Here is a 17047-nt window from a genome sequence, read left to right on the forward strand (position 1 = left end):
GTCAGCATTTTATCTCATTCATGACAGGGAAAATTTATTATTTTCATTTGGGAAAACATTTAGTTTGTAAATAAGCAAGCTATGGCATTTATATTTGAATGAATTGGATATATAAACAATAACAAAGGATTTAGTTAACTTGTAAGAAGTACTGTAACTACACTCAGCTCTCAAAAAGTACATATTTATGTTTATATAAAAGGACAGATTGAACTGTGCCCTATTTTAATTGCTTGTTAGTTGTCCTAGGATTATTTTTCCTTAGATTTTAAATTATGCTTGCTTTAAACTCTAAAGTTAATTTTTCAAAAGGAAAATTGTAAGATAATTCTAGTCAACTACTTTGCACTATGATGATTATTAATGATCCAATATTACTGACCTAGCATTATTTGAAGAAGGAAAAAAATCACCCTATTAAATTTTATATCTGGCACTTTAGGCTTTAGATATCAAATATTGAATGAATCTGTGCTTCTCATAAGTAAACAAAAAGTATCAAAGAGTTGTAAGGTCAAACTTTAGATGGCCATTTTTTTTTCTTTTCAGAGTCAGTTATAAGAAATTAATCATATCTAGTTCATTGGCAAAGAAACACATACATCACAGAACTGTGTAAACAGGTAAACATTTAAAAAATCTGCAACCCTTACCACATAGTTTCCCCAGTTTATTTTTTCTTTTCTTAAAATGAAACTTTGGCTTTTAAAGTTAATTAAGAATAAACTATTCCTGAAGGGATTTTTGAGAAAGACTTAACTTCATGAATAAGGTTATTTTAGAATGAAATGGCCTCTATCAACTTATAACTGCTCTGTGAAGGGTGTTGATCTTTAAAATGTGCCAGAGTTAAGACCAAAAATAAACTCACTGAGATTATATAGGCTGGCACTCGGGGAGACTTGAAATAGGGAGAACACAGGAGGCTATTGCAATAATCCAGTTGTGATGTATTAAGTGCTTGAACTCAAGTGGTAATAGATGTTAAAAAAATAGAATACATTTGAGAGATACTCTAAGTCAGGACTCAATGACAGATGGAGGGGAAGGAGAGAAAATGACTTTAAGGTTTTTAGCTTGTAATTCCTGGAAGAGTAGTAATAGTAATAGTGGCAGAAATGGTTTATTTGGGAGGGAGAACATTTCTCAACCCATTTAAAGAAATAATATGCTTGGTTGCAAGTGAAAAATGAAAAATTTTTGAGATTAAAAAATAAACTTTTAAAGATTATTTTCTACCTTTTTTAAAAGATTGATTTGGTGAACTTGCATTTTATGAAGAAATAATACTGCCCCTCCTCTCCATAGTTGAGACATAATGTAAAAATACTTACTCGTAAGTAGAATTCTCCATTTTCATTTCCAGATTTAATCCTGAAAGTATTAATAGTGTTGGCATAAATAGTAGTGGCTTGGATTTGGAAGATATCTGATGGCACAGACCTATCTGATCGGATACTCATGTACTTATAGACTATAGACTGAGGAAGCTCTCGACATACGGCGTTGGATACAGGGCAGGTACAACGACTGTAAAACAAAACCAAACAAAAAAAACCTGTTCAAAATGGACATATATATTCATAAAGCTGCTAATTGTTTTGGCTTTCTGAGTTCTAAACAATGCCATCTTTGAAAGAGATGATTTTTCTTACTTCTCTGATGTCAGGATGTAGGGATCTGAGCAAGGATTTCGTGGATAACAGCGGAATCCACCATGGTAATTCCAACACATTTCCTCTTCCCGGCATTCATTTGCTATGTCACACTCATTTATATCTAGAGATGATGAGTCAAAATAATTTTTATATAAAAATAAGTGTCTAAATGTCAAATACTGACTTTGCAAAGGATTTCTTTTTTTTTTAATAACAAAGAATGGAGATGATTTAATCTTTTAAAATATTTTATAGAAGCTTTTTGCATCAACATCATAATAACTGCCCATGACAAAAAAATTAAGTAAAAGTATTAAATATAATAAGTGTATCTAGTAACAAATACAATAATAAAGTAGTTCTCTATCTTCACTATTTCTTCTCTGAGATATTCCTAGTTTTCCAGTTATTTTGGATTCTACTTTCTTTTCTTTCTTTTTTCTTTCTTTCTTTTTTTTCTTTCTCTCTCTTTCTTTCTTTCTTTCTTTCTTTCTTTCTTTCTTTCTTTCTTTCTTTCTTTCTTTCTTTCTTTCTTTCTTTCTTTCTTTCTTTCTTTCTTTTTTTTTTTTTTTTACCAAAAGATAGGGTTATTTAAGAAATGAGGTTACCAAAAAAAAATGAAGAGGTAAAATAGGCACTAGGAATGGTAGATATGAAATAGATTTGGGAGAGCAGTAGCGTTAACAAACAAAGGAGTTTAGAAGAATCCATTAAAAGAACATGCCTGAGTATGTCATCGACTGACAGATTAAATCCATTGAGGAGTTTAGCAAGTTTAAACAGAGTTAGCAATAGTGAGAAGAAACATGTCATCAAGGGGATACTATGAGGGAGGGAGATGTGTGTGTGTGTGTGTGTGTGTGTGTGTGTGTGTGAGACACACACACACACACACACACACACACACACACACACAGAGAGAGAGAGAGAGAGAGAGAGAGAGAGAGAGAGAGAGAGAGAGAGAGAGAGAGAGAGAATACCTCATAGTAGGCATAGTCCTGAAAAGGATTTAGCCTCCACTTCCTTTTAGTGAAATTTTCATTTACATTGTTGTAATTTCTATGTATATTGTTCTCTTTGTTCTGTTTTCTTCCCATAATATCTTTGAATTACTTAAATTATTTTCTTACTGAAAAAAGAACATTTCCTTATAATCATATAAAACAAGTTTTTCCAACTATCCCTAGATCAATGGCATAGATATACTATTCTATTTTTTTTTTTTTGTAACTACCATAAGGAGATGTGCTGTGAATTTTTTGGAATATATTGGAGTTTCTGTCTTTGACTTATTTTCCATAGAGTATATATCTGGTTGTGGCACTATTGGGTCAAAGGGTATGGACAATGTAGGAAACTTTTTTGAATACTTTCAAAATGATATGTAGAACTATTGGATCATTTCATAGCTCTACCAATCAGTATATCCCTTCCATACCCTTCCAAATCTAAAATTTCTATTAATAGATCCACTGAGTTTATAAGAAATCTCTCTTATTCATTGGCTCTTAAAAAGTTGACTTTTAGGTTCTTCTAGAGATTTAGGTTAATTATATACATAACCCTTCCAAAATTGATTATTCCCAACTTTTGTCATTTTTGCCATTTCTCACTGCATAAAACAAAATCTCAGAGTTGTTCTGATTGTCATTTATCTTAATGTTAATGATTTGGAGCAAGTCTTGAAATGATCATTTATAGTTTGCAATTCTTTCGGAAACTTCCCATTCATTTATAGTTTGCAATTCTTTCGGAAACTTCCCATTCTTATTTCTCTTCTACTTCTTCTTTCTTGATATTATTATACAAAAGTTTTAAAATATCATTTAGTTAAAAGTGCCTATCTTATCTTGCATGAGGTTTTCTGTTCCTTATTTGAGAATTCTTTCCCTACCATAGAGAAGTAAAAGTTTCTGATTTCATTATTTTCTAACTTTTTAATGGTATGACCTTTTATTTTATTAATCTTATTATTTAATTTGTCTATCAATTTTGAACTTATTGTGGTGATATGGTATATAATAGTCCAAATCAGATTTCTGCTTAATTACTTTCCAGTGTTCCTAGCACTTTTTATCAAAAAAGAGATTTCTTTCTCTATATAACTGTTTTTGATTATTTATGCTTCTTGCTTATCTAGTCTGTTCTACTGACCTACTTTTCTGTTCTTTTTAACCTGTGCTAAAAAGTTTGATTACTACTATTATATAATATAGCCTGAGATCTAGTAATGCTAAGCCCCTTCTTGTATTCAGTTTTTCCTCATTATTTCCTTTAAGATTTTAGATTTTTTTGAAATGAATTTTGTTATTTTTGTCTAATTCTAAAATGTATCCCCTTGATAATTTGATGGGCATAGAATTAAATATGTATATTAATTTAAATAGCATTGTCATTTTTATTACATTGGTATTGCCCACTCATGAGCAGTGAATCTTTTTAATATTTTGTCTCCCTTTATTAGTGTTTTATAATTGTATAAATCTTGTGTGTACCTGTAGTTTTTCTACCATATATTTTATTTATTTTGTAATTTAAATTAATTTCTTATAGCTTTTCCTCTTGGGGGGGTGAGTACTTTATGGAAATGCTGGTGATTTTATGCTTTTATTTCTGTTTATCACAATGAAACTATTAATAATGTTGATTAATCTTTTTTTTTTTTTGCTAACATGGAGTTATCTAAAAAATTAAAGGTCCATCATGTCATGTTCAAATAGGATAATAATTTTCTTTGCTGATGTTTATACCTTTGATTTTGTTTTGTGATCTTACAGCTATAACTAGCATTTTGGGAATTACATCAAATAATAATAGTGAGAGGAGGCAATTTTGCTTTACCCATTTGTACTGGGAAAGATTCTAGTTTTTACAGTAACCAATGATAACTTTTGTTTTTAAATAATTTAAAATTATAATTAAGTAATTTAAATTATAGTTAAGTAGGCTCCCATCTAATTTTGGTTTTTAGTTTTGTTTTTTTCTTTAACATAAATGAATGCCCATTAGATATTTTGAACTTCACAACAATCTAGTAAGGAAGAATAGGGTTATATATTAACTTCATCTAATAGAACAAGAAATGGAGATTTAGAAAGGTCACATGACTTGACCACATCATAGAGTTAGTGGTTAAATCCGGATTATTCTCTGGTCACAGTTTCTTCTATATCATAATGAATGGCACTTAACTGGATATCTTCCATTTCTCATTTTATTTTTAAAAAATTAAGAATGAATATTCTGAACCTCTGATTTATATGTAATTAACCTAAATCTCTAGAAGAGCCTAAAAGTCACAAATTTTAAGATCCAATGAATAAGAGAGATTTCTTATAAACTCAGTGGGTCTATTAATAGAAATTTGAGATTCCACCAGAGTAAATTTCAGGAGACTTTCCCCCTTGATATTTTTTTAAATATATTTTTTAAAGTATAAATGTGCCATTTGTTCTCTGGTTGCAACAGAAGCCAAGAGCAGTTTGTTAATTAAAGGCTAGCAACTGCTAAAAGAACCATTATACTGCAGTCTCATTCACAACTTCCAGTAATGTGAATTTTGATTTAACTCTTATCTATCTAGATAGGCTTTAAAGGATTGTTTTTGCCACAAAAGACTTAGTGGTACAGTATGATTTTGATGAGTTATGAAAATTCTAGTACTTGGAGTAAGAATACTGATGTGAAGAAGGGAGTTATTCAGCTCTATTCAATGAGTTGTTTGAGTATTAGTTAAGTCATATAGGCTTATAGAATATAAGATAAAAAGTAGGTTTTTCCTTTTATAACTTAAAAGAACTAAGCTTCATTAAAAAATACCCAGGTCTGGTTCTTTTAAGTTCTTTTTAGGAGTTGGACTATAGGTAAACAAAAGAATGCAGAATAAAAAACAAATCTTAGCTCCTCACACTTAATGTTAATAAGGTTTATTCAGGCAGAGTCCAAGGTAAATTCAATTCATTTAAAAACCTAATATGTTAAAGTCACTGTGCTAGATCACAGTAATAGTGTTTATATAGTTCCTATTAAAATCAAGGCAATGTGCTAAGTGCCTAATTTATTATTTCATATCTCATATTGATTAAAATATCAAGTCTTGATCCTCATGACAACCCTGGAAGGTAGCTTCTATTATTATCCACATTTTACAGCTAAAGAAATTGAGGTAGAATAAATGATTTGCCCAGAATTATATAGTTAGTAGCTGACTTGAATCTGGAGCAGGATTGAAATCAGGCCTTTCTGATTCTGGACTCAGCTCTCTATCCATTATACCTGCACTTATTTCAATCCATGAGAATTGAAAGACAAAAATGAAAAATGGTCAGGGCCATTAAGGGAATAACATTCACCTCCTAGCATATTCTTGGCCAGTAAGCCTTTTATATTAAGAACTTATTGTTTGATGGGCACTGTTCTAAGCCTGAAGGCAAAAATATAACCTTCAAAGACCCTACTATAATGAAGGAGACAAGACTTGCAAATAAGCAAATATATATAAGATAACTGACTTCATCCAAATTTTGCTTTCAAGAAAGAATCGATACTTTATTAATGCCTAAGTATGCATTTAGTATATGCATTTTGAACTTTATCACAGATGACCTTATTTTCATATTAATGGAATTTTTCTTCCATTAATAGAAATTAATATTTTACAGAATAGGTAAGAGAGACATAATTTTTAGCCCAAAGATTTTTTTTTCCTGAACCCTTGAAGTTAAACTACTTAGCTGGTTTCTTATTGCTTGTAAGCATAAAATTTATTCTTAAGTATAAGAAACAGAGATTGAGATTAATAGGATTTTTTCTTTCTCCAAAAACACAAGTTGTGTCCAGGTAGATAGCAAGTTCTATGACAAAAGAAGTCCTAATTTCCTGGAATATAAGTGATTTCCTAATTTAAAACATTGGTATCCTTAAAACAACTTATTTATATAAAGAATCTAAATAATTTATCTAAAAATCAAGTTCACAACAGAACTTTGGTCTTTTATGTATAACAAAGTTCTATAATGCTAAGATTTGTATTTCATAAAAATTCCATCCATAAAAAGCTAAGAAATGAGTTAGAAAAAAAGGCTCCAAAATCTCAAAAAAAGTTCATGTTTTAACTCATTTGTATATTTAGACAAAAGCTTTTGATCTGATACTTTTCTTGTTGAATGAAGGAGGAAAGAGCTTGAAATGTGACATGAGTTAGCATAGTGAAATGAAGGTCAACATTAGAAGATTCAATATTTTTTTCCTTTAATTTTCCCCCATGTGAAATTCCCAGCTAATGCCAAATAATTTAAAAGTACTGAAATAAGAAAACTTACCTTGACAGGTTCTACTCCCAATGACCTGGTATCCTTCAGGACACACACAGGAGAATTTTCCCGGTTCATTGACACATTGATATTGACATAGGTAGCTTGAAGTTCTGCATTCATCAATATCTATAGACGAGAACAATAACTAACTCCATGCAATGAATTTACTGTAATCAATCAAAGTACCTATTTTGTGCCAAGCATTTGCTAGGTGATGGTGATATAAATACAAGAAGTAAAATAATTCCTCCTCTCAAGAGCTTACATTCTAATATGAAAGCAGGGAGAGTTCCCTATCACTTGAATGTGTTCAGAGACAATTTGTTGGAAATGTAAAAGAGATTCATATTATCATATGGATGATAGAATAGACAATAATAAGTTAACATTTAATAATACTTAACTATGGGTCAGGCATTATGTAAGCATTTTATAGTTTTTGTTTTATTGGGTCCTCATTACTCTGGGATGTAACTCTATTATCACCATTTTACTTTTGAGAAAACTGAGGGAAAACAGAGGTTGAATCACTTGCTTAGGCTCTCGAAGCTAATTTCTGAGACTGGATTTGAACTCCAATCTTCCTGACTCTAGACTTGATACTCGATCTTTTTTGCCACCTATTCACTCCTAGATGGTCTCTGAATTCCCTAAGATTACATGATTCTATTTAAAAAATAAATATGTATAACAAGAATACAATTCTAATATTTATGAAATGCTTGGTGAATACAGGATACTGTGTTTCTTGTTGAGAGAGAAACAAAGTATAGATAAGACACGTTCCTACTCTCATGTAGCTTACAGTCTATAAGAAAAATAAGATAAAGTCAAGAGACTTATATTGGGTATTCAAGATGAGCAATAAAATGAAAACAAATATATAACTTTTTAAGACACAAAGAGAATTATAAGAAGTAAAAGTAAGTTTTAGCAAAAACTAACAATATGTAAAAAAGCTAATTATATTAGGTACTCTTCAGAGCACAAAATGAATTGAATGGAAATTTTTTTTTTTTGAAGGTGGGGGAGTTTCTAATACACACTGAATGAGCTAGTTAATAAAGTTACAACTATCTCTCTTGTTGAGTAGGCAGTCCTAAAAGCACACTATAAAAAATTAAATTTCTCAGAAAGTGGGTAAATTTGTCATAAAAATGATCTGAGGACTGAATAAAAAAGTCCCAGCGCTGGCAGGGTGGGAAGGCCTGGCAGGCTTTGGGAAATGGCATGCTCAGGCCTGGAGGCAAGGAGTGCTTTGCATTTCTTTGTGGTGATGTCCCTCTCACTTGCTTCGATGGGGCAATGACAAGTTCCAGGGAGCAACTCTCTTTCAGTCTGAAGTACAGTAGTCATGATGTGGGGTTTGTAGGGTGGGGTATGACCCTTATGGCCCCAAGTGAAACTTGGAGGATCCTTTGGGTGGAAAGGGAAATGAAATGTGGATGATATCACCCTCAGGAAAATCTCATGCCTTTCGAATTATACTTGTGGGACTCTGCACATGCATGCTTTTCAAGGGATGAGTTACTTTTCCTCCCCATATCAACTAAGTAACAAAGAAACAAGTCTCAGTTCGGTGTGTCTGTGACTTTAGATTATATAAGATTCTATCTTTGGAAACAGGAGATCACATAGTCCTACTTCTTCCTTTTACAAATAAGGAAACTGAGGTATCAAACAATTAAGTCACTAAGATAATGAAAAGTGTTTTGGAATTAGAGTGCTAAGTTCTGAATTTGAATCCACTCATTGCCTGTATGTTCTGGGACAAATTGCTTCACTTCTCTGAACCTGTTTCCTCATCTGAAAAATGAGGGGACTGGTCTGGATAGACTATGTCTAAGACTATGGCACTGTGACACAGGTAGTAATAGAATTGGGAACAGAACCTTCTGAATCCAATGTTCTCTTTCATTTTTACAGCTGTAGGAAATGAGGCCAAGAATTTAAGTGACTTGATTAGTCATATCACTGCACAAATGATGTCAGGGGATCTAGTATCTGAGTATCTATATCACATTCTTCTCTTAAGAAAGTTAAATGACTTATTATCTATCAAATGACATATTATCTATCATAATTTATTTTGATATCTTCTCATTGACAACTCATACTATAAATCTGATTTTATTGGTTTTGTTTATTCAGTTATTCAGTCTGACTCTCTTCATGGCCCCATTTGGGGTTTTCTTGGCAGAGATACTATACTAGCCTGCCATTTCTTACTCCAGCTCAATATACCAATGAGGAAATTAAGGTGAACAGGGTTAAGTGATTTGCCCACAGCTACTGAGTGTCTGAGGCTAGATTTGAACTCAGAAAAATGAATCTTCTTGACCTCAGGTCTGATGCTTTATCCAGTTGCACTATCTAGCTGTTCCACTTTAATATACTATATTAATTAGAATTCAAAGTTGAATTTCTCTGAGCAGAAATTCATTCCATAAAAGGTAAAGGACATCTCCCTACTCCTGGCCACCTCACTTTTGTACTATTCAAATTGCACTGATTTGAAAAATAACTCACCTTCACAGTTGAGTCTGTCACTGCTTAACTCATATCCCTGGTTACACTGACAGATGAATGAACCAAGGATATTGTAGCATTGCTGAGCACATTGATTGCTGGCATCACATTCATTGATATCTGAAAGGACAGGTTTCACATCTTTAAACATATTTTCTTTCTTTGTACCAGTTACGTCAGCTGATGACAAGTGGTTGATTTCCCTAGCTGAATCTTTTGCCCTGCAGAAGCTCATTGGAGAACATCAAGTTAGATTTCATCGTCACTGGAACAATTTCAGATCACTTCTTTACATTTCTTTTTAGAAACATTGGAATATTTTTTCGAGGAATGACAGCTATTCTAACATGTGATGAACTTTTCCAAAAACAATTTAGTGCTGCTATTAAACTGTACATTCCAGCATCTTTCTTTTTTTCAGGTACAAAATGCCAAGTCTATAAATAATTGATATAAGAAACACACACTGATATGGTCTCTCAGCATGCTGTGGTGAAGATTTATCTGTGCTATTTATTACTTTTTAAATAGGTTCTGTTAAATTCCATTACAATTATAACATGGGCCTTTGAGACTCATACAGAGTTTTGCAATGCTCTGAGGCACTGAAAATATTGTGAAAAGGCATTTTTCCTGTGCTAGATTCTTTCCATGTCATGCCAATCTTAAAATTGTGTGCCGTGACAGTGCATTCTGAAAAGAGAGAAGCAGCATGTGAGAATTGGAGGTGCTGTCAGTGGAAAGTTTATGTACATGAACTTGCAATAACCCCCTATCCCTTTGGCACCTCCAACCCTTATTTCACACGCTATTGACTAATTGGTGTGTGTACATTAACTGTTCTGTAGTTTTTTTTAAATGCATACACAGAGGAGAAATAAAACTGAGAGTAAAAAAATTTTCCATTCACATCTTGATATGTTTTGGAAAACAGATTGGTTATTGTCTTTTTCAGTTTGGGGATTGCTTAAGGGATCCTGATGAAAACTAGTTCACAAAAAACCCATCAAACTGGAAATAACCATGCTATGATGGGAAATTTGCTTTTTTTTTTTAAACCTCATTAAGCTAACTAAGGGGGTTATTCCTTCATGAAAAGGCTTACCTACACAGGTGTAGTTGTTTGCTGCCAACTGAAATCCAGCACTGCACTGACAATAAAAGGAACCTGGTGTGTTCACACATCTTTGCTGACAGTAAGGAGGGATGCTGCATTCATCTATATCTATGATATCACAGGACAAAAATATTATTATTTATTCATTTTTCCAATAGTTTATGTTTATGCCCCCAGTTTAGAATTATGAATACAAATAAATCTTAAGAAGAAGTGGAAATTCAAAATTATTTTTTTCCTATACCTGATACTTTGGGGATATAGCTAAGTACCTTGAACACTTCTTGGTTTAAATTTCATCATGATGTTAGGAAGATGGCAAGATGTCTTTCTCTTTATCACAAACTTCTAAGAAGAGTGATGAGTTATTTATTCAAATCAGTTATAAGCAATATGTGTGATTAAAACTTAAAGAGAATACAATGATTACTTTCAAATCATAGCACTTTCCTTCAAAGGCTTTTCTGGGGAACAAATGAGATAATACAGAAAATATCTCTACAATATGTAACACATGAGTAAGGTAAACCAGAATTCTAATTTCTGGGTGATATCATTGGAAAAATTCCAGGCCCAAGGGCTCAGAACCCTAAGTTTTAGATCCATCAATGAATTTTTGGGAAGTCACTCAGCCTTTCAGTGTCTATTTTCTTATTCTGTAAAAAAGGAACTGATACAATTATGTTTTACAAAAGTAGCACTTCATCCTCTCCCTCCTATGTCAGAGAGTTATTCCTCCTCTTAGCTAATGCTAATAACTTTATCTCTTACCATCTTTTAAGAACTTTGGTCCAGAAATCCTTTCTCTCACATACTTTTCAAACTAACGTTCTTACCTATTTAGAGCTTCCCAATTCTTAAAAAAAACCTTTCTTTGACCTTTATACACTATGTAGCTATCATCCTATTTCTCTCTGCTTTGAACAGTTAAAATCCTCATAAACCCTATATAAATTGCTGCTTTTATTGCTTCACCATATACTCTTACCACAAAACTTCTTGAAATTTGGCTTTTGCTGCCACTCAGCCACTGAAATTTTTCTTTTGAGGTGGCATGATGAATGAAATATTGGGACTTGGGTTAAAATACTCCTTCAGACACTAGGTGGATCATCCTAAGGAAGTCACATAAGTTCTTTTGACTTCCGATCCCTTATTGGTAAAATGGGGATAATCATAGCACTTCCCTTCAAAGGCTTTTCTGAGGAGCAAATGAGATAATACAGAAAATATTTTTGCAAACCTTGAAAGATTAGCTATTACCAATAAAAATAACCAAGTCAATGAGAACTTTTTAAAAAGTCCTCATTCCCTTTGATTTCTGTAGCATTTTATTCTTCATACCTTCCCCTTCCCCTCAAACCCCAAATACTTCTAGAAACTTTCTCCTCCCTTGGCTTCTGAGATACCAGGCTTCTCTGGTTCTTCTATTTCTATCACTGTTCTTTCCTTGTTCCTTTAGCTGTCTCCCCTTCCTTATCTTGATCTCTTTAGGTGGGTAGTTTCCAAATTCTATTCTTGGACTCTTTTTATATCTATAATCTCTTATCCATTTTCCTGCTTCACTTAACACCTTTATATTGATGATGCTGAAATATGAACTTCAGCCAAGATGTTTACTGAGTTCCACATTTTCAGTTTTGAATGAATTTTTAGCATCTCAATTTTAAGTATTCAGATCTAAATTTCCAAACCTTCTCTCTCAACCTGCTTTTTCTTCTGCATTCATTATTTCTGTCAGTGGCATCAATATTTATAAGCTGTACCTTGACACTCTCTTCAACTTTCTCTTCCTGTAACCCACCCCTCATCCTTTTTTAGCCAATAAATAATCTAAGTCCTATTGATTTTATCTCTGCAATATCTCTCTACTCTTAGTGCTATACTATCTGCTCATTACTATTTGCCTAGATTACTGAAATAGCCTCCTAACAATTCTTCCTGCTGCCATTCCTCTTTTCTCAAGTTAATCTATTTCCATCACTGCCTGATTAATTTTCCTTATTAAGTCTGGTCAGTCCATTCCTTTTGGCAAAACATTGTAAAGGCTTTCAACTACCTACTGAGGAAAGATAAGCTTTTGTGTTTATCATATAAGGTCACCTACAATCTGGTATCACTATATATTTATCTTTTGTAATCACCTTCCATATATTATATTTCTTAGCCAAACTGCTTTACTGCCTTTCCTCATAGTTATTTTCAAGTTTGTTTGTCCTTGACAATGGTGTTCCCCACACCTGAAACCCCTTCTTTGAATTCTACCCATTACTTAAAGGCTAACTCAAATGCCCCCTTATGTATACCTTATATGCTAATAAAATCCTAGATTGAAAAATGCAAGGGACTCCAGAAGTCATCTATGCAAACATCCTTATTTTAGTCCATAAGAGGGCTAAGTGACTTGCTCACAGTGTCACACACATTAAGACCCAGTACTTGAACCCAGGCCTCCTGATTCCAAGGGCAGGATACTTTCCATTCTCCAATGAAAAACATCATGGTTCTTTTGTATTTTAGACATTTGATTATATCATATAGTTTTACTGGACTGCCAGTTATTCAGTGTTATGCATCATGTCTTCTCCAAACATTTTATCTACCTAAGATACTAAGCATAGTGCTCTGGACCTAGTAAGTATTTAATGGTATTTCCTAATATATAAATTTACACTAAAGCAACACAGAGAAAGGCTAACATTTTCAGTTAACATCTAATTAATTTGGAATTGTGTTATATATTGAATTTTTATGTTTTTGATAGTACAATGTGTTAGAGCTATGTAAAGGGCTGAAACTCTTGAGTTAATGCATTGAAGTTGGACAATCGAGCACTTGAGGTTAATTACTAATTGGACAATACTCTATAAGAATATGCTTGGAAAATGGCCCTTCCCACAATCCTGTGTATATGTTATGCATATTTTGTGCACATTTAATAGATATTTGTCAGGTCAGTCAATTAGCATTTATCAAACATTTACTCTGGACCAAACACAGCTAAGTGCTATGAAAAGAAAAGAAAAACAAAACAGACCCTGCCCTCAAGTAGCTTATAGACTCTTCTTGATCTACTGTCAATATTTATTCTGTCTTTGAGAATATTTATTCTGTTCTTGAAAAGACTTTGAGTGTGATTTTCTATTTTTTCTTCAGCAATAAGGATTTTTCTATGATCTTCGTATTCAACAAACTGCTATTTGACAAAGAAAGAGCTGTGCAAAAGCTGAATCCCTGCTGATTTTTTAGACTGTTTTTTTTTTCTAAGCATAAGGCTTAGTCAGTAAAGTCAAAGATTAAAGTCTAAATAATGGCCAGGCACTTTCCATAGTATTCAAGTCCAGGCTGATGGCAGGAAAGTAGATAGCATTTGTCAGATACTTAATATAGTATTTGGTTTACAGTTAGGTACTTAATAAAAGCTTTTGCTCTTCCTTTTTCCTCTCTTCTTCCCCCAGTTAGCCACCATTTTTTAGGAATATGGAGATGGTTTAACATAAGAGCCTATACACTTAAAAAATGCAATGTCATCTAGAACCAGCAAAGCTTTATCCCCCAGAATACTTACCAACACACTGATCTCCCCGCTTTTGATAACCAGGGCGACACTGGCAGCTGAAAGATCCTCTTAAATTGATACAGACTTGATCTGCTCTGCAGTTATGAGTCCCTGTAGTGCATTCATCGATGTCTTTCAAAAACAAATAGGACACAAAGAAGTAGTTTTAGCCAGTTGTGAAAGATTGCCTTTCTATCTTTTGGTCTTGAAATTTTCTGTTTCCATTTTATTCAGAAGATATTGCTACAAAAACTGGATAAAGAGCTCCACTTCATTGGGTGGATCTTTCTTAAAGGACTTAAGGAAAGACAGGGATAAGTAATGAACAGCCTGAGAAAACTTGGAAGGACTGCAATATACATTGATGGAAGGAATATCCCCAATGATGAAGTCAAATGATGAGGACATAACTTCTGTAAGGTGCCCTTTTAATCAAATTCTATTGAACTCTATCAATATTCAGATTTTTAAAAACCAGTTTATGTTTCTTGACCTACAAATACTATTGTTTTTTACAGACTTTATCATTTGAATATAAAGAAAAAAACCATTGCAAATTTCAAAATGAATTGAAACACATTTGACATATCCTAGTGGGGTACAACAGAGTACTATAATTTAAAATGTTTAATTTTTCAAAATTTCCTGGTTTTTCTGACAGAATAATTTAAAATGTCAGATTATGTACTCTTCCTTCCCTTTCTAAAAGCATATATGTGTGAAAAATCTCATATTAGATTTGATACAAGAGAAAAGGACAGTTTTTTTAAACTTCAGCTCTAACACATGAAGTCACTTGAAAGAATTTTAATTTGACCTTAATGTGTGATTTTGTGTGTTTTTGGATATATATATATGTATATATATATATATATATATATACACACACATGCACAAGCACAAATATATATATATATATATATATATATATACAATGTGCTATATGTTGTAATTTGTATCCTAATATAAACAATATTAGTAATTTATGCAATTTAATCTCAATTTTCTTTGCCATGTCTGATGATCCTTATTTTAAAGTTGTAAATGAAAGGATTATGCAATCTTTCAGCAACTGGAGATGGTAAACTGCATCAACAAATTCCTCAAAACTTGTGATTTCTGGTCAACCAATTTCTTAGCTGAACTGGCTACAAGCATTGGGGATTTCAGAACATCACGGTGGCAGACTCCGGGTGGTGCTTTGGAAAAAATGATGAACTTTTTAATGTATTAAATGGAAATGATTTTGACCAAAGATTCAGTAGAAAATAGAACACTGTTAATGTGAATTTAATTCTCAATACTTGCCTCTCTCCAAACTCATAGAAAGTACACATCTCCAAATCTGGCAGGTTTAATTATGGTTCAGGCTTTTTTGTAGACTTGTCTTTTACATGTCTATATTTTACATGTCTATGTGGATTACTAAAGCATAAATATCTTCCTGAGTTGCCCTATTCTGCCAGTAGAGCAGTTTGAGTTCAGGCACAGGGTAGGATTTCAGACATCAGTTCAAACTGACTGGACATTGAAATGAGATGACAGATTCTTTCCCTGAGGAAGAGGGAGGGGCAGGTGCTAATAGACAAGAGTAGACATCCACCTGTTTCATATCAACTCTCAAAAGATTAACTTTTAACCTTGCATTGGGCTTGTGAAAATGCTCTGTCAGATTCTTAATTTAATCAAAATTATATTGCTAGATAAATATGCTTGACAGACAGATGTATACCACTGTGATACCTATGGACACATACTGACTGACATATTCCTCTGAATGTGCTGTAAAATTCCTTGACTGTTCAATAGCCTCCTGAGAGGCAGTAATTACCAGTTATTTTCTTTCTATGGATTGTGCCAGAGGTGGAGCCTACCTCCCCTTGGAAATCTGTGCAATTTTTATGCCTTCTATTATATTCTCGTTTGCAGCTGATGAAAACATTCCTGTAGGGATTTCTTCAGTGCTTTATGACTCTCTCATGCAAAATGACTGAAGGATTCCTATTGTTTTAGGTCAAGAAACTTTGCCAGGACTTACAGTGATAACTACCCTTAGAGATACTGAAATGCTAGATTCAGATATGGCAAGATTCCCCATTTAGCAAGTGCTGGCTGTCAATTATGGATTTGTGTTTGTATTGCTCCATTTTCTAAGGAAACCTCATAAATGACTGATACTTTTCCAAGACTTTTCTATTCATAATGTCTCCACCCCATTCACATTTTGAATAGTTTGGGACTCCCATATATCATCTTTTATTTTGCATTCCAAAATCTTCTTTGATAAAACTGATTGAGATTTTGAGATTTCTGATGAGATAAGTTTAGAATTAATTAGCTTTCATAAATAAATTCAGTGTTGCCTAAACTTTTGACTTCTTGAATATTATATCCATTCAACTCTAGGGAAGTTCATTCAGTAGGGAAGGATTTGATATTAGATAAACACTACTACAATTAACTGAACTAGTGCTGTTAACTACACTTGTCCCTTAGAATTTGATACAACATATATCTCTACTTACTCCTTCCTCTTCTCTCTAATCCCATAACAGAAACATGAAGATCCATGAGGGTGTTTTTATTTTGTTTCTGCATTTTCAGTGTAGTGATATCCAAGTATTCATCAACCTCTGTAATCAGTATTTTACTTTGTATAGGCAGTAATACCAGAGAAGTTACTTGAAGGTTTAGGAAGGAGCTTTAAACAATGTCTTGCTCTCAGCAAACAAACTAATTATTCAGAAAGATTAAAGCTAATTTGTGAAATTATACATCAAAGTTAAATTGTGAAAAAAAATCCTTTGTCACTTTAAAAGAAGGATGTGTGGAATACAATAGTAGCATCAAATTTAAAAAGAAATCAGGG

General features: G+C 32.8%; 1 protein-coding gene across 4 annotated transcripts in view; it reads right to left on the bottom strand.

Annotated features, from left to right (window-relative positions):
- EFEMP1 (EGF containing fibulin extracellular matrix protein 1) overlaps positions 1-17047 on the bottom strand; it is a 66508-nt gene that overhangs the window by 3513 nt on the left and 45948 nt on the right. For all 4 annotated transcript variants that reach the window (XM_074286971.1, XM_074286969.1, XM_074286972.1 and 1 more), the window contains 6 exons: positions 14188-14310; positions 10608-10727; positions 9503-9622; positions 6980-7099; positions 1656-1779; positions 1335-1530 (listed from right to left, as the gene is read on the bottom strand). In XM_074286971.1, the coding sequence (XP_074143072.1) occupies positions 1335-1530; positions 1656-1779; positions 6980-7099; positions 9503-9622; positions 10608-10727; positions 14188-14310 (803 nt within the window). The remainder of the gene's footprint in view (positions 1-1334; positions 1531-1655; positions 1780-6979; positions 7100-9502; positions 9623-10607; positions 10728-14187; positions 14311-17047) is intronic.

Source organism: Sminthopsis crassicaudata, chromosome 2 (assembly GCF_048593235.1).
Source record: "Sminthopsis crassicaudata isolate SCR6 chromosome 2, ASM4859323v1, whole genome shotgun sequence".
In the NCBI taxonomy this organism is placed as follows: Eukaryota; Metazoa; Chordata; class Mammalia; order Dasyuromorphia; family Dasyuridae; genus Sminthopsis; species Sminthopsis crassicaudata.